The following is a 23,063-nucleotide window of genomic DNA, read 5'->3' on the forward strand; positions in this document are numbered from 1 at the left end:
GTGTTCAGAAGCAGGCTCTTGGGATCTCCCGTATGCTGGAACTGAAGGGTCATCTACTCTGTTCGACTCATTATACTGACTACCCAAACAATTGATCTAGTGACTTGAATATGTAGATTACCTGCAACAACTTGTCTGGACTAGGTTCGATGCCCGGAATCGTGTTCGAAGGACTGAATGCAATCTGCTCCATTTGTGCGAAGTAGTTGGTAGGATTCCTGTCGAGAACCAGAGTGCCTACAGGCTTCAGCGGGTACTCGTCTTCTGGCCATATCTGCACATATAAAATACACGATGCAATAATATTAGAGGCCTCCACGCTAGCCGTGCAGTTCGAGGGCATTTAAACCTTGAAGTGGAAGAAAATGTTCCAAGTTTCAGAAGTAAATTACTGGCTTCTTCTCGAGGAAAGTATAGTCACGTATATGTATTGTAACATTGATATTAGGATACCGGTCTTAGAAAATTTACCCAGTAAACTGCGTCAAATACACAATCTTAAAAGCTTTTTTACAGAATGTCCATACTTGAAATTTACTTTGTTGCAAGAACAAATAGCCTACAAAAGAAAAAAAACTTCATTTCAACATAGTGATAGTGACATTCGAGTCTGTTTTACAACAAAAGGAAAAAAATTGTTGTTGAAGGATGTCCTATTTGTTCCCATTCCACTTACGGACCATTTCATGATAAAGTGAGTCTGACCCCAGAATTTTCAAACATCTTATATTACGAGTTCATCGAATTTTGAAGATTATGCAAGAGAAAGCACTGTTGTTATTTCTGGAAGAAGAAATATGGATATCAATTCCATATTTATCAATAAATTACGGTTTAAAGAGAGTAGTGGAAATACAAATCTGGCTTTCAGGTAGTAGCTCCCTGTAAAGCAGGTTTGAATAATTTCAAGGAAAAATTGTTCCGGGGCCGGGCATCGATCCCGGCACCCTTTGTTTAGAGCACAAATGCTCTCCCGACTGAGCTACCCCAGGAACTACACACGACACCGTCACAATTTTTTTTATTCAAACCTGCTTTACAGGAAGCTACTACCTGAAAGCCAGATTTGCATTATACTGTATATTCGTTACTGGAGGCACGTTAACAGGAGGCCAAAATTTAAGTCGCACAGTATTTGTGTGCACTCAAAGTTGGGTTCTGACGTCTTGTCGGCCCATTTGAGTTGTGTAGATATAAGGGAAAAAATGTGACGGTGTCGTGTATAGTTCTTGGGATAGCTCAGTCGGGAGAGCATTCGTGCGGTAAGCGAAGGATCCCGGGATCGATGCCCGGTACCAGAACAATTTTTCCTTGAAATTATTCCGAGTAGTGGATAGTTTCAGGCCTGAATTAGATTTTGTACTATAAGTTAGTATTACTGTACAAAGCTCCCCATTCCATTTGTTGGCAATTTTATTGACCTGAATGAAAGAAGATAGTCCACTGTTGCAGCCGCAATAATATTTTGTTCTGAAAAGTAGGTATATTTCCTAAAATTAATGCATATTGTAGTGCCTATTTCAATGTCCCGCCTGTGACAAAATAACTGTAAAAAGTTTGTTCGGTTTTCCCGAGATTTTCCCCAACCATAAGGCGAATGTCGGGTAATCTAAGGCGAGTCCCCTGTCTCATCTCGCCAAATGCCATCTCGCTATCACCTATTCCATAGACGCTAAATAACCTAGTAGTTGATACAGCGTCGTTAAATAACAAAGTAAAAAATAAACAAGACTGTTTGATCTTTGTTTCCTTTTCATTAAACTAGAAACACCTGACTAATAACAGAAGAAAAGAACATTATAGCTTTTCTATGAATAACTGAAAGTGCTGTTTTATAATAAACAGTGGTACGGTATGCAATTTTGTGTATAATAATAGAGTAACATATTTCTTCAAATTATAAAATTATGTTTTAATTCCACAGTCTAAATCCAAGACTTAAATGTATAGGTATCTCTGCAGAAAATAAAAATGGCAGACACTTCAGTTAAAAAATGAGCTAAGTATACACATGAAAAAAGTTTGAACCAAACAGACTTTAAGAGCCTTTTCATATTCCTGTACTTATTAGTTGAGTTTGAATAAGGAAACTTTGTGACTACTTTAACCATATACAGTATAATAAAAATATTAAACAAAAATTACTTTTAACTTTTTTATTGAGACATAAATAAACAAAAGATAAACATAATGCTGTAAGGATAATAAACTCTCAGTTCAATTACATGCAATTGGCATAACGGACATTTAACAGAAACTGTTTTAGTAACGCGTCATGCCTCCTCTGGTTGTAACAAGTATCTGGATGCGTCTTGGCATGCTCACGATCAGGTTGTCGTGGCGCTGCCGGTTTAGACGATCCCATTCCTGAACAGCAGCCCCTCTGAGTTTGTGAAGGGTTTGAACAGGTGATTGACGACCATGCATTAGCCTGCCCAAAACATATTTTCACCGCTCTGCCTTCGTACCTGTCGTCTCGCTTCACTTACCTTTCTTGCCACCACATCTGAACACACGTTCTCGCCATGAAACAATACTAACAATACCATCCCGTCGCACCTCCTCATACTCATCCTCTTTCACAATAGCCCTGCCAAGATTCTGGAATTCGTTACCTGCTAGCATCAGGGACTGTCGAAATAAAATTGAATTCAAACGCAAACTTACTAGGCACTTGGTCAGTAATTGAGACTCGTTCAAACATGGTTTCTTGTAAATAGTTCTCTTAATCTATCACAAAATATTTCAATATCCGGTAATTTCATCACTATAGAATTTTGTTATTCTAGGTTTAATTTGTAATTCAGTAAATACAAAAATATTCTTTGTTCTTAACTTCTATGATAAAATGTCTTGCTTTCATTAATCAGGTAATCTTGTAATACTTTAATTTTATTGTAATTGTAATTGTAAATTTAATATTAATTGCAACTTTATTCTTCATATTATAGTTGTAATCACCTGGTAGAGGGGCAGAGAAGGCCTGACGGCCTTATCTCTACCAGGTTAAATAAATAAATACTAAATACTATAGTATTCTTCGGTTTTTGCGAGCTCGGGCTGCATAACTTGGTACTCTCCAGATTCGAACTCTTACTGAATCTGGTCTTAGACAAATCCTTGTTTCGTCTGTGAATAGCACAGAACCCCACCTCTTTTCCTCCCATCTCTGATGCTCTCTTGTCCATCGAAAACGAGCTGAGCGTCGATGGCGGCTGAGTGGAGGTATAGCCATGGGGACCTTGTATGCATGTTCATCTCCTGAAGACGATTTCTGATGGTCTGGGTGCTTATGTGCTTCCCAGTGGTCCAAAGAAAGTTACTTCATAGCTCTGAAGCATTGGTTTTTGGCTCCCTACGAATTAGACGTCCCAAATACCTATCTTCAGCTTCTGTGGTTACCTTCTGACGACCTTCTCGGGGCCTATCTGGTACTCCGTGTCCAGATAACGCTTCCAGGTCTTTCCAACAGCACTATAGCTAACGCCAACATTCAGGGCAATCTGCCTAAGTTTAAGCCCTTCTTCACATAAAGTGAAAATGCGCACACGATCATTTACTGATTATTTTACGACGCTTTATCAACTGCTGTGGTTATGTAGCGTCTGAGTGAGATGAAGGTGATAATGCCAGCGCCGAAAGTTACCCAGCATTATTTGCTCTTAATGGGTTGAGAGAAAATCCCGGAAAAAACCTCGACCAGGTAACTTGTTCCAACCGGGATTTGAACCCGGGCCCGCTCGTTTCATGGTCAGACATGCTAACCGTTATTCCACAGCGGTGGACGATCATTTACTGCTATTTGTTCAGACATACTAATCTTGTTGTCAGAATCCCTTCAATATTATTTTATTTTAAGGGAAAAACTGTTACTATCGTGTATTGATAGAATTAAATTGTTGTTGTTTACTCAACTGTTCAAAGACAGATCTGAACCCCACAAGTGACACCAACATGACACCACTTATGAGGCAACTAGGCCAGGAGATAGTGGGGTAGGTTGGCCAGTTCCTTTCCCCCTTCCATTGCGTACATCGCCGATTAGCTACATATTACACTAATCAGATCCATACAAACAATTGTTCTTCCTCTGACACATCGTCAAGCGAGATGTACTGCCTGATAATAGATCGACATATCAGCCAGAACTGCAATCACAGATATGAATTAAATTATTCATGTTATACATAATCCTGCAAAACAATAATAAATTCATTTATTAAAATTGGTAACCATAGCAATATGATTAAGTTCAATTGAGTGGAAAGACATTTATACAATCAATGCGATAACACAGATTTCTTTTAAAGTAAGAAAATATATAAAATTCTGTTGGTTCAGACTTTTTCTGATGTGTATACTTCGTCCAGCCGCAAAACCAGTCAAGTGCATTTTATTTACATACAAATAAATTGTTTTTCTCTTGTATTACACAGGTTTTATTAACTAACAACAATATTTTTTGTCTTTAAAAAAAGTTTTGCCATTTTAAATGAGAAAAACAATGCAAGTTTTTTCACTTTAGCAAAATAAATGGATGAATGGATGAATGGATGAATGGATGAATGAGTGAATGAGTTAAATAAATAAATAAATAAATAAATAAATAAGTAAAAAAATAAATAAGTAAATAAATAAATAAATAAATAAATAAATAAATAAATAAATAAATAAATAAATAAATAAATAAATAAATAAATAAATAAATAAATAAATAAATAAATAAATAAACGAGCGAGCGAACGAACGGATATAACGACTTGTCAATGGGTTACTTATATAATGTTCTCTATCACCTACTAAGTAGAAAGTGGTTACTGAGAACACCAGCACACCAGTCACGGTATCTATTATTTAAATGAAAAGTAAGTATATAAAGACGTGTTTAAAAACTGAACTTAATAAGGTTACAAGCAGGCCTAGACTGAGGGAGGGTAACAGTGATCGTTAATTTGTTGTAGGAGCACTCTGTCAAAGAGGTTTGCTGTAGGAAGTAGCATATCTTCAAACCCTCTTGTTACTGATTGGCAAGGTTCGCCCTAACTAGAGATGGGAATGATATATTGGTTTTTACGAAATGCCGATATTTTCGTTTCGATATTTCGATATATCGATATCGAAATTTTGATTCAATATATCATATAATATATCGGTTTTCTCATAAATTTATCGTTTTTTTTTTGTATTTATTTTTGTGGTATTATTATGAATAACAAAATCCACACTAGTTAACTCCGATATGTAATTCCCTGAGAGATGGCGTTAATGTAAGTGAGCAGTTACATAATTGTGCAACCTTGAAATATCAAATCCAAGCAATGCCTTTCTCTGATTGGCTGGTCTGGAATTCAAATTCAAACTGTTTAATATACAGTACCAAATTCAAAATGCAACGTATGCGAACGTGAGACGGGAGATTTATCTACTACTGTTTCAGTATTAATGTTCTCCAAGGCAGGAGTAACTGCCACTCTGAAAAGGAACAGTCTGACTTCAAAACTTTTATTTGTATTTTCATTTTGAAAGGTGGTGTTGACCGATAAGCAGAAGTACAATGAGTATAGAGTAAGTAGGACCGTCTATTTGCTTATCATATGATAAGCAAATAGACGGTCCCATTTATCCTATACTCATTTTATTTCTATGTTTTGAAATGGAAAGAGAAACAAGGATATAATATGGGTTTGAGATTTGTTTACGGCTAGGATTTCTATGCACAACCTAGTACTGATATTGTTTTCTTAGTATATATTTTAGTACATAAAAATTCTATCCCTATCATGATCATGATCATGAGAACTTACTATAGAAGGATTGTATCAAATCAATTGTGAAGTTTGTTAAAACTTGTAACATTCTAAGTACTGTTTACTTACATACATTTAAAAATGAGTACAAGTACTGTTTACTTACATTTAAAAATGAATACAAGAACTGTTTACTTACATTTAAAAATGATTACGTTGTTATCTAGAAAAGAGCATTATATCTGCGTCCTGGATTGAATCCTATATACAATTAGAATAGTTGAATCGTGGATTGGAATAAACTGAGGGGCTCCTAAAGAAAATTGGCGTAGATTGGAAAGAGAGAAGGCTTTTCAGTAACCTATAAATGAAACAACGAGTCAAAGGAGAAGAAATTTAATGTTAGAGCAAGTGAAATAGGGAGAAAAGTACAAGGATGTCCTTTATCACCTACCCTGTTCAACATCTATTTGGAGGATTTAATGAAGAACTGTTTTCAGAACATGAGAGGAGTGATAGTAGGAGGAAGAAGAATAAACTGTTTAAGATTTGCTGATGTGGTGTTGTTAGATGATACTAAGGGATAAGCTACTGGAGCTAAATGGCAGCTGTGAGCAGTATGAAATGAAGATAAATGACAACAAGCCGAAAACCATGGTTATGGGTGGACAACTCGTGCTCTCGAAGTGTGAACACAACCTCAGTGCAGGTAGAACGACTCTGTACGGTACTGTCTGTAAATAAGTTTCCTCGCGTCTGCAGTAAGTGGCGGCTCGTTTTAAGTGAAAAACAATATAATCCCCAGACCATTTCCCTTTAGTGATGAGTCGAAAGAGAAAGATTTTTTATTAAGAAGGGAGGTGAAGCTTGTATTATGTTCTATTAACTTTGTTACGCATGACATTTTATGTTACAAATAAACACAGTGAAGGTTTTAGTAAAGAAATAGTCTAGATCTGCTTTAGAATAGCTAAAGGTAAAAATGGGACCTCAACAAGGTGAGACTGATATCAAATATCGTTAGCACGTTGTGCGTGCGAGTTACAGAATTGCACAACATATGATCGACTAGCTAAGAGCATTTATGGATAAATTTGAAATGTGGCTGTATCATGTAGAACATAGACAACTTCACTTTCTTTAACTATAAACTATCTTGAAGAGTGATAAGAAAATCTTCTTATCAAATACAGGGCCCTATTTCAAGACCTACAGCAGAATTCACTGGTAAGTTTGGGGAAACAGTGACAATTGACTAGGAATCGAGATTTCTCTGAAATTCTTTTGGCTTACAGCTGATAGAAGATCCTGAAAGTTTATAGCTTGAATTAATATATCTACAGAACAGCACGCCACTCAGATTCCAGCGAAATCAGGAATCGAACAGTTCGCAATGCTGCCTAAGTCAGAATTTTCAAATATACTCTTTGCTTCCATATATAGGCCTACGGTATGTGCTTGAGTCAGATTTTAATACAAGAAAGAAGTGTAAAAGCTCTCGATGTACAGAAAGAGCTTAGAAGTAAGTTTATTTCATCTGACGTGACATTTAAAAAATACTTCCTTGAATTTGTGTTTGTTTGCGAATACAGACTATTACAGTTCTGAGAACAGAGGTATACTCTTTAATGTTTAAAGACTTGTAAATTCTCGCGTTCTATGTTTCAAATAAGACATATAATAATAAATATTAACAAATAGTGTAATAATAAATCTGTGTTTGTTGTCTCTTGAAAAGGCGTATTCAGGTTGTGTTTCCAGTACTAAAGTAATTTACAAAGCTAGGAAATAATATAATTTTGTTATGTGTGTTTAGGTACAGTCTGTCTAAAATTACTATAATTTCTTAACCATGCTTCATTCTGAAATTCAAATCATGGAGTAGATATCACGACCACCTGCATGAGCTGCCAGAGCGCACCGCGGCAATGGACTGCATTTGCAGCGAAACTACAAACAACTTGTAACTGCTGCGGCTGACTCCGTATGTCTTTCTCTCTTTCAAGGTTTTTTAGCACTTTGGGAGCACGGGTTGCCCATCCATGACCATGGTAATAGGAAGAAAAGTAAAGAAGATAAATTTGCGAGTTCTAACTGAGGCAGTAGAGCAAGTGGACAACTTCAAATACTTGGGGTGTACTATAAGTAGTAACATGAGCTGCTCCCGAAAGTCAAAAGGAGAATAGCGATGGCAAAGGAAACTTTTAATAGAAAAAGGAGCATCTTCTGCGGACCTCTGGAGAAAGAACTAAGGAAGAGACTAGTGAAGTGCTTTGTGTGGAGTGTAGCATTGTATGGGGCAGACACAAGTATATTACTACTTAGTGAAGAGAAGCGAATAGAAGCATTTGGAATGTGGATATGGAGAAGGATGGAGCGTGTGAAATGGACAGAATAAGAAACAAAGCTGTGTTGGAAAGAGTGGATGAAGAAAGAATGATGCTGAAACTGATCAGAAAGAGGAAAAGGAATTGGCTGGATCTCTAGTTGAGAAGAAACTGCCTACTGAAGAATGCACTAGAAGGAATGGTGAACGGGAGAAGAGTTTGGGGCAGAAGAAGATATCAGATGATAGACGACATTAAGATATATGGATCATATGCGGAGACAAAGAGGAAGGCAGAAAGTAGGAGAGACTGGAGAATGCTGGGTTTGCAGTGAAAGATCTGCCCTTGGACAGAATACAATGAATGAATGAAAATATATATATATATATATATATATATATATATATATATATATATATATATATATATAAAACAAAGAGGAAGGCAGAAAATAGGAGGCTGGAGAATGCTGGGTTTTCAGTGAAAGACTTGCCCTTAGGTAGAACACTATGAGTGAATGAATGTTTTAATATCAAATACTGACCCATATAGAGTTCACTTAACACTTTCCCATTGTATCATTTTAGCTCATCTTACCTCCACCATAATTTTGATTTAGGTTAGGAACTACATAATAATTATGGCATTGAAAATGTATTGTTTATTGTTGCAATTTTACATTTTAATCTTTTGACTGTTATGTTAATTTCAATGCTATTAAAATATAAGTAAGTTTATTGTAATAAATGTTCACCTGCAAATGTATTAGAATCTATTGATTTGTTAACAGAATTGCGATATATCGTTAATCGTTTCGATATACCGATAAATTTTCTGCAATATATATCGTTCATCGAAATTAGGTTTGCAATATATTGCAATACTGTATCAGTATATCGGTATTTAAATTTTTTCCTCCATCTCTAGCATAATGAAACTCAACGGCCAGAATTTTCCTTCTGTATAAAAACAGAATATTAACTGCTAGTCTGGACCTTGTTTCCGGAGTACGTGTTCGTTACGGATAGCACACCACAAGGAGTGTCAGCTTCCGAGAGAATAAGAGAAATAAAGAAGGGATAGTGACAGGTTCTAAGAAAGACGAACCTGTGTCGGTGGGCTTTGTTATATTTGATTACTTATTGTAAAATACACTGTACTGTTATAGGTTTAATTTGTGAGAGCATTGAACATACCTTACCAATTTAATGTACTATGAGTTTGTTTAATTCCATGAAATCAATTCATATTTTGTTCGTAATAATGGACCCTATTTAACTCTGCCTTTACAGACGTTGAGTTGCAGCCTTGTTTCTCCCTTTCTGCCAGAAGCTACACTCAAAAGGCTCTGCAACTACTAGATTCACATAGATTCACAGGAACATCGTTTTAATACATTGTATATTAATTTGGAAACTTTTTTGGCACAACGTCTTACACTAATAAAACGTATCAGTGTGCAAAATTTGAAGATCTTACGCAACCTTCCAGTGTTGACCATTCCCAAACCCCATTTTCTTGAGTTACATGGAAGTTAGATGAGTTGCCGTAAGGAAATCTCACCAAACGATCCTATCCTTCTAGGCTTTAAGTTCTTCTCTAGATTTTTTGGATATATATTGTGGGCGCTGTCTCCATTTTTACTTAAATAGTAGATGGTAGAAAACCTTGGTATTTCAGGTTGGGAGTTGTCTATAGTACTTAGTTGGTAGTGCACGAGGGAAAAGCTCAGTTTCTTCAACAAAGGAATATACATTCCGAGGCAAAATGGACTAAACGACCCGCTTTTAATTTCTTATTGTTATTATTATTATTATTATTATTATTATTATTATTATTATTATTATTATTATTATTATTGGTGGTTCTGGTAGTGGTGAAAATGACCGGAAAAAACATTTAGACACCTGGTGTGCAGTTGTAAAAGTCATTAGGCTTTTCATAGGACACTCTGGAAAGGAGTATTTTCTTAATAAATACTAAGCTTCGGTCCAGGGCACAGTGGGCCAGAAGACGATTCTAGCGGAAAAAAATTAATTTACATAAAATGTTATCTCAGTAGGCGACAAAATGATTAAATAAGGAAAATTAAACATAATAGATAACAGAAAAGCTACAAAGAATTCCCATGAACTCGGTGGAGCTTAGGTACCACAAACAAATATTTTAGTAATATTAGAGCTTACCTATTCGGAACTGTAATCAGCGTTTGTTGAGGCATTAGAATCATCTGTAGAATTGTCACCACCTTCGTCCGTGTCGTAATCATCATCATCATCATCATCATCATCATCATCATCATCATCATCATCATCATCATCATCATCACCACCTCGGATATGTTACCTTCCTTTTCATAAGAAGCTCCAGTTACTCATGGCTTCATGAGCAAACAACAAACGTCTAAGGATAATGATCTCTTCTTTTTACTCCTCGATGCTGTACTCAACTGAGCAATCACAGGGTTTGAAGTTACGAGTAAAATAATAAAAACATCCTGTATGGTAGCCCTAAGAGAAAACTTTCTGGCATGGCTTTCCCTATATTTTCTTAAGTGCCTATTTCTTGCCTCTAGGGCCTCTTCTGATAACATTCCAATTGACAAGATAACTCTTCTCCCGTTTACCATTCCTTCAGTAGGCAGTTTCTTCTCAGCCAGTGAACCAACTAATTCCTTTTTCTCTTGCTGATCAGTTTCAGCGTCATTCTTTCTTCACTCACTCTTTCCCAAACAGCATCATTTGTTATTCTGTTTGTCCATTTCACACTTCAAAAGCTTTTCTAGCCTTTCTCTTCACTTCGTCGTAATGTCCATGTTTCTGCTCCACACAAAGCATTTCACTAGTCTCTTCCTTAGACTATATACACTTTAATTTTTCTGTCTTTTTTTAGTGCTGCTTATCCTTGATATTTATATTCTTATAGCCAACATGGAATATATTATTCTGGTATTTATTCTTGTTCTTTGGGTTATTCACGTGAATACTTATTGTTATTTTTGCATTGATTTCCTTTAAATTTATTAATTTTGGATAGTGATATTGTTGCATTTTGAATGTATTAAGTAGTTTAATATAACAAAATATTGATTTGTTTCTTTTTCCAGAGGTCCGCAGAAGATGCTCCTTTTTCTATTAAAAGCTTTCTTTGCCATTGCTATCCTCCTTTTGACTTCCTGGCAGCAGCTCCTGTTACTGCTTATAGTACATTCAAGTATTTGAAGCTGTCCACTTGTTCTACTGCCTCATTTAGAATTCGCACTTTTACCTGCTTTATTTTCCTTCCCTCTTCGACTTGTTTGCATTTATCTTCACAAGTCGTTCAATTATGTGATCTAACAATGACTGTAAATCTATTTCGGCGGAATATTTTGTAATTTTCATATTTTCTTCTGGTGGATAACATCTTAATTTTGCTTCCCTGATAGTATTGTATGATGGATATATATTACTGTGCCTCTGCTTAGCTCCCATGCGAATATTATGATATTGGGTTTTAGATAAATTGTTCTATACAAGAAATGACGAAGCTTCTTCTGGAGAATATGGAATGGGTAATGGGTAATGGATGGGATGACTCTGTAGCTCGTGCCTCTGCGAGGGATAGTTTCGGTAATGTCCTTAACCGTTTTTGCTGCGTCCCTTTTACCGGAAGTTCGAGGTGAGATTTGAGCAGCCACTGTTAATTCTTATTGCGATCGCTCTTTAATTAAAGTTTCTAAACTTTTCTGTTTAGTTTTCATTTCTCTTTCTTCAAAGAGTTTTCTAGGCCTTCCACGTTTAGAGGTGGACGGAACTGAACTGGCTGTTTTAAAATTTTGGGATGCAGCATTATAAACTTCATGAGAAAAATGTAATACTTTTTCTAGCCAATTGGAATTTATTGTTAGAAACCTAGTTTCATTCTATTACTTTCTTTCCATCGCTCTTGAGATCTGCATTTGAAAACACTCAACGTCATTTTAATACAGCGTAACACATCAGAAGAACAGTCCTCTATGTTTAGTTTAGATTCTACATAGCGCGCCAGCTGATACTCATTCTGTGCTTTATCACTCAAAACTTCGCATAGCTCACGGTGCGAAACGCGCGTCTCTGCAAAGAAAATACAATTTATAAGAATTGGATAAATTTGGGTACATACTGAAACTTTACCCTTAATAGTTATGAGTTTCTTTACAGTTTAATATGAAAATGTAAACGGGATACATTTGTATACATTTTGAAATTGTTGTGTAAATTTAGAAAATAAGAATTTCATTCGCTGATTACATCAGCTTGTTAACACCTTCAATATAAGTGACTAATAAAAAATGAGAACTTTGATTATATTGAATTGCAAGTGCATATCTATAGCTTTCTTTTCTATACTTCAGATATTCGCAACAATGCACTGGCACCAAACTAACAACTAACAAAGTTCACTGCTAACACACAACTAGCGATCCAGACGGAAAGTTTCCTCATGGAAGTGCAGATGATGGTTGTTATATATAAACACGTCCGTTTATTTTTCGTCTCTAGGGTCGATTTTCACAACCATCAATAATAATAACAATAACGAATTAAAAGCAGATCGTTAGCCTGATTTGCCTCGGAATGTATGTTCATTCGTTGAAGAAACTGAGCTTTTCCCTCGTGCGCTACCAACTACTATGGACAACTCCCAACCTGAAATACTGTACCAGGGTTTTCTGCCATCTACCATCTAAGTAAAAATGGCGACGGCGCCCACAATAGATACAAAAACGGACGACTATGTTGTGTGAATCGAGGGGAATGGGAGATGGAGAGTGTAGTTACGGGTGTATGTAATGTGCGCCACGGTTAAGCCAGATTTTGTAAGTGAATAAATATTAGATATGTAGAGTGCGGGACGAGAAGGGAAGGGGGAGGGGAGAGACTACATAAAATGCGTTTCTTCACAATTCATTGCACTGAATTACAAGGCACATTCGCAATTTATCAGAGAAAACACCTATTTTCACTTGAAATACGTTTTCCAAGAAGCGCGCTGAATTATTTATTTTCGACCTTATTAAAACGGATGTTGACATATACCAACATTATACGCAAATCTTGCTGGAATTATTTTTGATTTTCTATGTCTGATTTTGACGTTAAATTCCTTTTTGACTGTGTAATTTAATATTTTACATGTGCCTCTTGATATTACATAGCTTTTCAAAGAATCGAGTTTTTGCACAATTTGCAGAATGCAATGGTGTTTCCTTTAAAAAGAATATAATATTTCGCTCTGAAGGGAACGCTTGGCGCTCTTAATTTTCGACAGGTTCCTCAGTAGGCTACTTTGAATTATAAAACAGCAAAATTAACAGTAACACAGGTATGGATATATAAATAATTAAATAAATAAATAAGATAAAATATACTTATTTACTGACAGAATCAAGTAGGTATGGTGATCACACTGACCCACTCCCAGCAGCAATAAGAAAGACAGTAGGCTAATGCATTTCGTTACGAAGCCAACTGTACTCTCGCAGTGCCACCACACCCACGGGTCATAACGTCATATATACTCCGTGAGTTCAAAACTTCATTCTGGTGGCTCGGTGACTTAGACCGAGGTCTTGTTATTAAATACCTAATTGTAGGGACGACATATTTACCTTATTTCCAGTAGTCTATTGTTGGAAAATGAGACTTCACGAATTTGAAGTAATTTAAAGTTAACTTTTAAAATTTCGAATTCATAAATTATATTTTGTTGCTGTGCATTACCTTGGTGACGTCGAACGGATTCCACCTGAACCTCTCCGCCTCGTCGAAGGTCATGACCTGGATAGAGAGGTTCCAGGAGGGGTACGTTGCATTCGCGATGGCGTTGTATAAGTCACGGGTGGCGTAGTCGGGGTCCGTGCCGGCGAGCTCCGTGGCCCGGGCAGCCGTGAGGTTGCGGATGCCTTGATTCGACTGCAAACATGCATAAAATGGGATCTTGATGTATGCTAAAGCTACAGCAACATTAAGCCTGACGGTACCTATCCAGTAGCTCACTGACTGAGCACAACTAAAGTGACCATTTGTGCCATATTGTACGGAGCAGTTTCCGTATTGGTATAATAATAATAATAATAATAATAATAATAATAATAATAATAATAATAATAATAATAATAATAAATCGGCAGCTACACTAGTTACAGAATGTGCAGGTAGACATGACAATTGTGTTAAAGGCTCAAGAATCAGCACCTACCAGGTAATGGAACTTCACATAAACTGCGTCATCCTGGGCATTCACCATCTTGAAAGTGTGGATACCGTATCCGTGCATGTAGCGATAGCCGTCTGGCGTACCGAGGTCGGTGAACACCCTGAGTACCTGGTACACTGTCTCTTCGCGTAGAGTGATGAAGTCCCAGTACATGTCGGGATCCTACAACATGACGACCTATAAGATTACAGATCCTACCACACTGTTAGATCCGGGGACTGTGGCGGTCACCGGAGGAGATAGTTGTCTGCATCTGTAGCACGTCCAATCCAGCACTGTGGAAGAACATGATTGCACTGGGGTGGAAATGAGGAGGAGCTCCATCCTGTTGGAAAATTTAGTCGTTATAATTGCTATTCAGATACGGACAACCATCTTCTCCGTGGTTGCCACAATCCCCGGTCTAACACCGTGTGTTTTCCTCTTGTGGAGGTATGTAAAAAACGGAGTTTACGTACTTCAAATGCCTCGTACCCTCCGGGATCTCCAGGGACAGATCACTCGTGCTATGCAGAACATTAGACCAGACATGCAGGAAGTTGACTATTGCTTAGATGTATGCAGGGTGACCAGAGGTGTGCACATTGAGGGACTTTAAGCAATGTACACCAAACTTGGACAGTTATTCTTCCAATTGAAACTTGTCATTAATTTATAAATTAAAAAAAATAGGAAAAGAATGCAAGGGTTTAAATTCCACCATTCTTTTGTGAACACCATTTATAATAGTAGTATTGATATATATATATATATATATATATATATATATATATATATATAATAATGGTATAATTTATTTTAACTATATTGTTCTTAATGTTTCCTGTATTATAGTGGCAGTAATAAAATGGTGAAACTGCCGCTAGATGTGGCGTTATGTTTTTCTATATAGCAAAATCTTAAATAATTATTAAACCTGACAAAATATAAAAATGACCTGGAATGGTAAATCCAAAGAAAGTGCTTAAATTATTTTAAGGTTTATTTATGTGCTGAATCGCTGACAGTTCCAAAGTAGATATTGTTATTTGTTTTCTATGTTTACCACCCTTATGTGTGAACATGAACATTAAATACTAACAACCTTCAATCTGGTTGCGGTATGTCACAAAAGTTCTCGGACTGCAACAGTGTTAGAATTTAGTGGAACGGTCTGAGCAAAGAGCTGTGAAAATACGTTTAAAAAAAAAAGGAGATGAACGATACGATATATGATGCTTTGGGTGAATGTGCAGTTTCATTTAAGAGTCAAACATTGGTACCGTAACTTTAATTGTTGTATAGATTCTTGTGAAGAACAACATGTTGGTGGTGTTGCACTGACTGTAACCACGCAAGAAATATTATTGATAAAATTATGATCTCGTCTTGTAAGACTGACGAGTTGATATGAGGCAAATTGTAGAAAAAGAAATTTATCTTACAGTATAATGCATTGAAAAAATTAACAGTAAGATGGGTGCCACAAATGTTATTCGCTCTCGACGTATGATAAGGCACCGCCTGACATTGTGCAGGCGAAACAAACAGAATTTCAATGACAGATTTATAACCATAGATGAAACCTGGGTTCACTTATATGACCCGAAGATAAAACAGCAAAGTATAGAATGGAAAGATAAAGGTTCTCAGCCTCTCACACATTCAGAATGCAACCATTTGCACGTAAAGTTGGGGTTTCAGTTTCTTGGAATCCCAAATGAGTGATCATGGTCAATTATTTTCAAAATGGAACTAGAATCATAACAACTTATTACCCAGTATCAAAATTACAGGAGGAAATCAAGCGAAAGCGGCGTGGAAAGTTGATCAAGGAAGTTCTGTTTCCCCAGGACAAAGCACGGAGTCACACATCCTGCGTTGCTATGGCTGCTATAGCTAATGCAGGATTTTAACTGGTAGAGCATTCACTCTCTTCACCAGATCTAGCCCTCTCTTTCCAAAATTCAAAGAACAGATCCGTGAAAAAGGGTTTCTACGAATGAAGAAGCGATGGACTCCTGAATGAGTGGTTTGGAAGGCTATGAGTAAATTTCTTCCGATAGCACATAGATAGTAGGAACGTTGTAGAGCCGAAGGGATAAATGTATCAATTTATAGGGCGACTGCGTTGAATAACACTAGGAAACAACTGTTTTGCGGTAAAAAAGAAAGTTGGTTATTGGTATGGAAACCGATGCCCTGAGTTCGAAAATAATTTCGTTTTTTATGTGTCACGTCTAGTTTTGTCGCAATTTTCATTTTTTCGATATGTATCGCCGCGCAGTATTCACTATACAATAAGCCAAGGCGCCCCCTAGCTGATGGCACTAGATATCCACAACTCAATATTTTTGTTCTAATATTTATCTCAATGATGTTTCATCATCCCATGCACTATCACCCCATTCCCTTTCTTATTTTCTCGGGAAGTTGTTAACAGAAAACCCTAACAATTATACAGTTCTTAAATCTTGTTGGGTGAGCAGTTGGCTTACTTCTGTGAACACGTGTGAATTTTGTTGCAGTGGTGTCCCTAGAATCGTAGTGCAAAAGCGTGATTTTAAAAACTGAATATGGGAAGTACATCAGGATTGCGTAGGAGACAGTGTGTACAAAATCCTCAGAAATTTTGCTATATGTGTGGGTGCTATATGTTCGAAAAGTGCGTAAATATATTCGTTTATAAAGAAGCTATATTTTGCATACTTCAAAGTAAAAGTTGTTGGCATGGATAAATCATTTGCACCTCATAGTGCGTGTAACAGTTGTGTAGAAGGATTGCGTTACTGGTATGCAGGAAAACGAAAAGCAATGCCATTTGCTATAATAATGGTATGGCGTGAGCAGAGGAATCAATTAAGTATCCAAATCTTCAATCAGTTTTGAGGCCTGTTCCTCATGGACCCGACTTACCTGTACCTACACCATCAACAAACTTGGGTGACAGAGAATCTGAATGCATTTCTCCGAATGCAGATACTGAGATGTCTCCTGATCCAGACGAATTTGACAATTCACCGAAAAAAGTTTACCCAACCCGAGCTGAATGATTTGGTAAGGGAATTAGGACTCACCAAAAAGGAAATTGAATTACTAGGCTCTAGACTGCATGAGAAGAACATGTTGTCACCTGGAGTTACATTTTCGTGGTACAGGAATTGTGAAAAAATTTTCCGGAAATACTATGCACAGGAAGACAGACTGTTATATTATACAGATGTGAGAAATATACAAAACATTTGAAGAGGAGGTATATGAGCCCAAAAGTTGGAGGCTTTTTATTGATTCTTCGAAAAGAAGCCTTAAAGCAGTATTGCTACATAACAGTAATAAATTAGCGTCCATACCACTTGCACATTCTACAGTCCTATCGTAATCGTACGAAACATTAAGGTTGGTTCTTGAAAAAATTAAATATGAATATGAGTGACAAATATGCAGTGATCTGACGTTTGTTGATTTACTATTGGGACAACAGGTAGGATGCACAAAATGTCCGTGCTTCCTGTGCAAGTGGGACAGAAGAGCCAGAGACAAACATTGGACTATTGTGTACTGACCTGAAAAAAAAGAACTAACGCCAAGAAACAAAAATATTAACAAAGTTAAGTCTCGTTGCTCGTAATAAAATTATACTCCTTCCGTTACATATGAAACTGGGAGTTATGAAGCATTTTGTCAAGGCACTAGATAGAAATCTTCCTTGCTTCTGGTACTTATGTGTGAAGTTTACTTCTGTGTCACACGCTAAAATCAGAAAGGGAATATCTGATGGCTCACAAATTCGAAAGCTGATGATGGACCACAATTTCACCACTACAGTGAACGAAACAGAAGGAAGTGCATGGAACGTATTCAAAGAAGTTATGAAGAAATTTCTTGATAACGTGAAGGATCCACGGTAAAAAGAAATTGTAGGAAACATGTTGGACAAGTTCAAAGTTCTCGGTTATAACACGAACCTAAAGCTTCACTTTCTAATGGCTCATATAGATTACTTTCCTGCGAATTTAGGAGCCCTCAGCGAAGAGCAAGGTGAAAGTTTCCACAGGATCTAAGAGAGGTAGAGTGACGTTATAAGGGACGTTGGGATGTAAATATCATGGCAGATTACTATTAGAGTATTGCACGTAATGAGTCTTCCAGAGAATACTCGAGGAGTTCACACACACTAAGATTCCATGGCAAGAGAAACCGAGGACGTCTAACATACATTCTGATTGTAAGATTTCTGCTCTCATAATTTCGTTTAGTAAGATGTTTTCCTCGTATATAGGCCTATTGTTTCTATGAATTCTTCACTGTTTCTTTTATAGTTACACAACTTAGAAAAAAATAGATGGACGTGTTAACGAATTAGATACACAAAATAATTAAATGATTTCAATGAATACTCTGTAACTTATAATTTTATTTTGTGGCAAAACAAGTTTTGCTAGATTGCCGAAAAACCTGACGTGATACGGCAAAACAAAATACATTTTTGAATTCAGCACACCGAAATTAGTAAAAGTGGCATATTTATATTTATACCGCAGAAAAAAAGTTTCCATTTGTTCCCTAGTGTAATTAATACGAGTATTTTGAATACTTCATACCAATGTAGACTGTCTACAAAGACGAAATATAAATAACAAAGAATACAATTATTCCACAGTACTTACAAATATTCAACAAATTTTAATAAAAATGAAAATAAATAAATAAATAAATAAATAATACAAGCTAATTTGTTTTTAAAATGTTAAACTAAAAATTACAAATTAAATAACTAAAATATTAAAAAGCTCTCCAAACAAGAGTAAAAAAACAAACATTTAAATTGCATTACAATGATTCATATATATTTGGAGCGACCCCTTTAAAGCTATACCCCAGAGCTATAATTTTCAGTTTCTGGAGGTCTAGGTGGACAAGTTTCAAAATCTTGAACAGGTGTTTCGCTATTCTCTCTCTTGCGCCAACTACCATGCCGTAGATATGAATCCTTTTGAGTTGATATTTTCAAGAGCATACGGAATTGCAGGCTCATATATTTACTGTTTTTCATTACGTACATCTTGTGGTTTACCACTGCTTTGTTCAAATCTAGCGGTAGGATCAAGAATGCACCCTTCAAAAGAACCTTTTTTATACACTAGGATATTAATTCGGCCATTGCTTCAGCTCGTCTCTACACCATGGATCTCTACGAACACACTGAAGCCTTTCTCTCTCAGAATGTCGGCAATCTCTGATCGAATGCGGTGATTTCTGGCGTTTCGCAGTAGCTCAGTTCACCATACGGGCAAGGTCCAAGGACATTCACCAAAGTTAACAAACTTATTCCTTAGAGTTGGTAATGGGTGGAGCAAATTGATCAACCCAGGTAGACCTATAGAAGCTTTAACTGTTTGCTAATTGGGAATGATACATTGATGATATGATGGATTTTTATCATTTTATTTTGTTTTCAAACACTTTTACCAGTTCTTGTTGTGAAATGCTCCCATGTACGCGTTTGCAATTGAAGTGTGCGTGGGCGATATCAATACATTGCAAATATTGCTGCTACTCAGATAAAGATCTTATGGTTTCAGGCTGGGGCGCGTAGAAGCATAGATATTTTAAAGGTGATACGTTTTCCAAAAACCTCGGTTAAAGGCTGTAGAGATCTGTTAGCAATATCTGTAGTGGCACTGTTCTATTAGAATCATAGTACTTGATTTCATCCTCAAGTTGACCAATGAAATTGTACAGAATAGGGCAATAATATTTACTACTTATTGTTTAATTAAAAAAATAGTATTAGCAATACGTCTGGAAATGCCAATCCGAACATTGGAAAACAGACGTAGAAAAACACTAGAATAACATCATTGTATAGACCACATCTAGCTCAAAAAGAATGGGTAGACATAACGGCTCCGTTAGAGAAGCTAACGTGCTATGGTAGGAACGATCATGATTTTAAAATCAAATGTAGGAAACAGAAAACGGATGTAGATACATTCTTATTTTTAAATCGAACTATAAATAATTGGAATGAGTTACCTGCAGCAGTCTTTGAGGTCTGTTTTTCCTTAAGGAGATTAAAAAATAACTTAAAAAGTTGTGTATAAAGTGTAAATTGAAAAAATGATGTGTTACATTACAGGTGACATGTATTTACTTAGAATGAGGCGTTATTCCCTTGGTTTGAATTGTAAATCAGTTTAAAATAGCTTGAAAATGGTTTTAGATTAGAAATGTTTAGTTTAAAGTAGTTCTGTTTACAGTATGATTCTACGGAACAATAAGGGTGTAATTGTTTGTTTTATTTGAACTGCGTGGTGAGTCAGTGAAATTGTGGTTTACAGTGGTAGTGAATATTGTCGATCAGTGATAATTTATAGTGTCAGTGAAATGTGTTATAGTGCCAGTGCAGTGAGTGAGATGAGAGTGAAATGAAAGAATTTCAGTACCAATATGAAACTTATGTAGGGCCTATGCATATGTAGGTTGTAATGTAAAATTAGGTTTACTTATTAATTAGGTTTTTATGTATTATTAGTAATTGTAATTATTTTGTGTTTTGTAATTATTGTGTATTAATTTTATTGTGTGTAATTAAGTTGCCACTGCCACTGGGTTTTTTCCCACTTGCAGTGTAAATACATACATACATACATACATACATACATACATAAAGTTTCTGGTGTGGTATGTGAACTGTGAGGATTATCCGACGACCACAATCCTGTGGTCTGTGAACGGATGTAGTCAGAAAGCGAAACTAGGCCTCGCTCGTGTAAAAAGTAACATCAAGCAGATTAATACTTTATTTTCGATGAAATTTTGAAACTTTTCGCAGTAACTTGATCGCCTTTCGTGGTCAGCCGCTTTCAGTTCTTGTACTGTCATTACCTTATATGAAAAGAGTTTTATTATTTTCGAACGGTTTTATGCACTGCTACTGGTGTGCTAACATGCGTGATAATTTTGACGGTCTCTGCATTATAAAGTGAGATATCTAGTATCGTGTCCTCGGTCAGTTTAGAAGGTCTTTCATCCAGCATCCTCCACTAAGACTGTTTAACGAAATTTATCGGTAACTGCAGAGACTGCATTACGATTTGAAACAGATGTTTCTGAAAATTTTATTTATTTAGCTAGTAAGTAAAGTGAGTACAAATTAAAAATTATACATCAAAAAATCTTCTAGCCACTACCGTAAGAGCCAGGCTCGTGTACGGTGTGGTGTTAGCCAATAAAATTTACAAAGGCAGTTTACTGAATACACTAATTAATTTAATTCAGACCGACAACTAATACACAAGAGAAAAAAGGAAGAGAGAAAAAAACGTATTTAGTATAAACTGACAGACAAAAATCAATGGCATTCAATGAAAGCATTAATATAGTCGACAGAAATAAAAAGGTAAAAATGCACCATTTGTTAATATATCATACATCATGAATAATACTATAAATTTCTTTTTTAAAAGATTCAATTTTAAAATATTTCAAATTTGGAAAATTATTTTTAATTTTATTATAAAGTATTAGGCCGACATTAGCACCATGTTTAAGTATGACATTTAGGTTCAATTAATGGGAAAGTAGACTTTTGTCTTAGAGTATGATAGTCATGTCGATTGGAGTTATGTTCTATTTGATTTCTATGGTAGTAAGTTAGTAAACTATATTTATAAATTTCTTTAATAGTTAATAGGTCTACTTTAAAATCTGTATAAATTAAAATTATTAGGTAATCCATGTTTTTAGTTAGACAAATTTTTATTAATCTTCTGTGTAGTAAAAGTAATGGATTAAGTACAGATGATAATATCCACCCCAATTTATTATACCATATTGTATTAATGATTTGCACTAAAGCTAAAAATATTATTCTCAATGCCTCCTTAGTGATGCAATTTCGAAGTATTATGAATTTATAAACTGTCTTTGTTATACTTGTACACATAAAATCAATTTGTTTATCCCAACGTAAATGCTGATCTATAATAATACCTAAATATTTCACTTGTGTGGAAGGTCTTTCATGGTCTATTGATACCATCTCTAAATCACATGTGCACACACATTTCAGTTTTATTTTTGTTCACTTTTATACAGGGTGTTAAAAAAAGTATCCAATATTTTAGGAGGTGCTAGTATGCATCAAAACAAGAAAATAATGTCTAATAAACATGGGTCCTACAACACATACTTTCTGAGATCTGAACACTTGTTCGTAGGAGGTGCTCAATCTGACGTCCATTCATGGTAATGCATTCCTCTCCCCTTTAGCGTAAGGAATCAAGCACTCTTTGAAATTGATCTGGTTCCTTCATGTGTTCCCATACCAAAAGTCTAGGGGATTTAGATTTAGGAAACGAACAGGCCAAGGTGTGGGGCTTTCCCGACCAATGCAGTGATCCTGAAACGTCAACGTCAGGTGTTCACGCACATTGCGGAGAAAATGTGCTGGTGCGCCATCGTGCATGAACCACATCTGTAGTCCTGCTGACATAGCATATTCCCCAGCAAGACAGGCAATACGTTAATAATAAAGTCCTGAAAGTCTCTGTAGTAGCACGTATGGCCCTATTAATCTATCACCAATGACGCCTGCCCATACGTTGATTGAAAATTGGTGCTGATGCCTTGTTTCTTCAACTGCATGGGAATTTTCATCAGCCCACACATGCTGATTACGAAAATTCACAACAACATCTCTGCCTACTCCGCTCATATCCGCAACCAGACTTTTGTTTTCAGTATTCCTTGCGATGTATCATTATTC

At 36.1% G+C, this 23,063-nt stretch overlaps 1 protein-coding gene across 3 annotated transcripts in view; it reads right to left on the reverse strand.

Annotated features, from left to right (window-relative positions):
* The window catches only part of LOC138698640 (catalase-like), a 153,564-nt gene that overhangs the window by 63,554 nt on the left and 66,947 nt on the right, over positions 1 to 23,063 (reverse strand). For all 3 annotated transcript variants that reach the window (XM_069824776.1, XM_069824767.1, XM_069824785.1), the window contains exons 5-7: positions 14,297 to 14,476; positions 13,819 to 14,010; positions 122 to 274 (exon numbers count right to left, since the gene is read on the reverse strand). In XM_069824776.1, coding sequence (XP_069680877.1) covers positions 122 to 274; positions 13,819 to 14,010; positions 14,297 to 14,476 — 525 coding nt within the window. The remainder of the gene's footprint in view (positions 1 to 121; positions 275 to 13,818; positions 14,011 to 14,296; positions 14,477 to 23,063) is intronic.

The sequence above is a fragment of the Periplaneta americana genome, chromosome 1, assembly GCF_040183065.1.
Source record: "Periplaneta americana isolate PAMFEO1 chromosome 1, P.americana_PAMFEO1_priV1, whole genome shotgun sequence".
NCBI lineage: Eukaryota > Metazoa > Arthropoda > Insecta > Blattodea > Blattidae > Periplaneta > Periplaneta americana.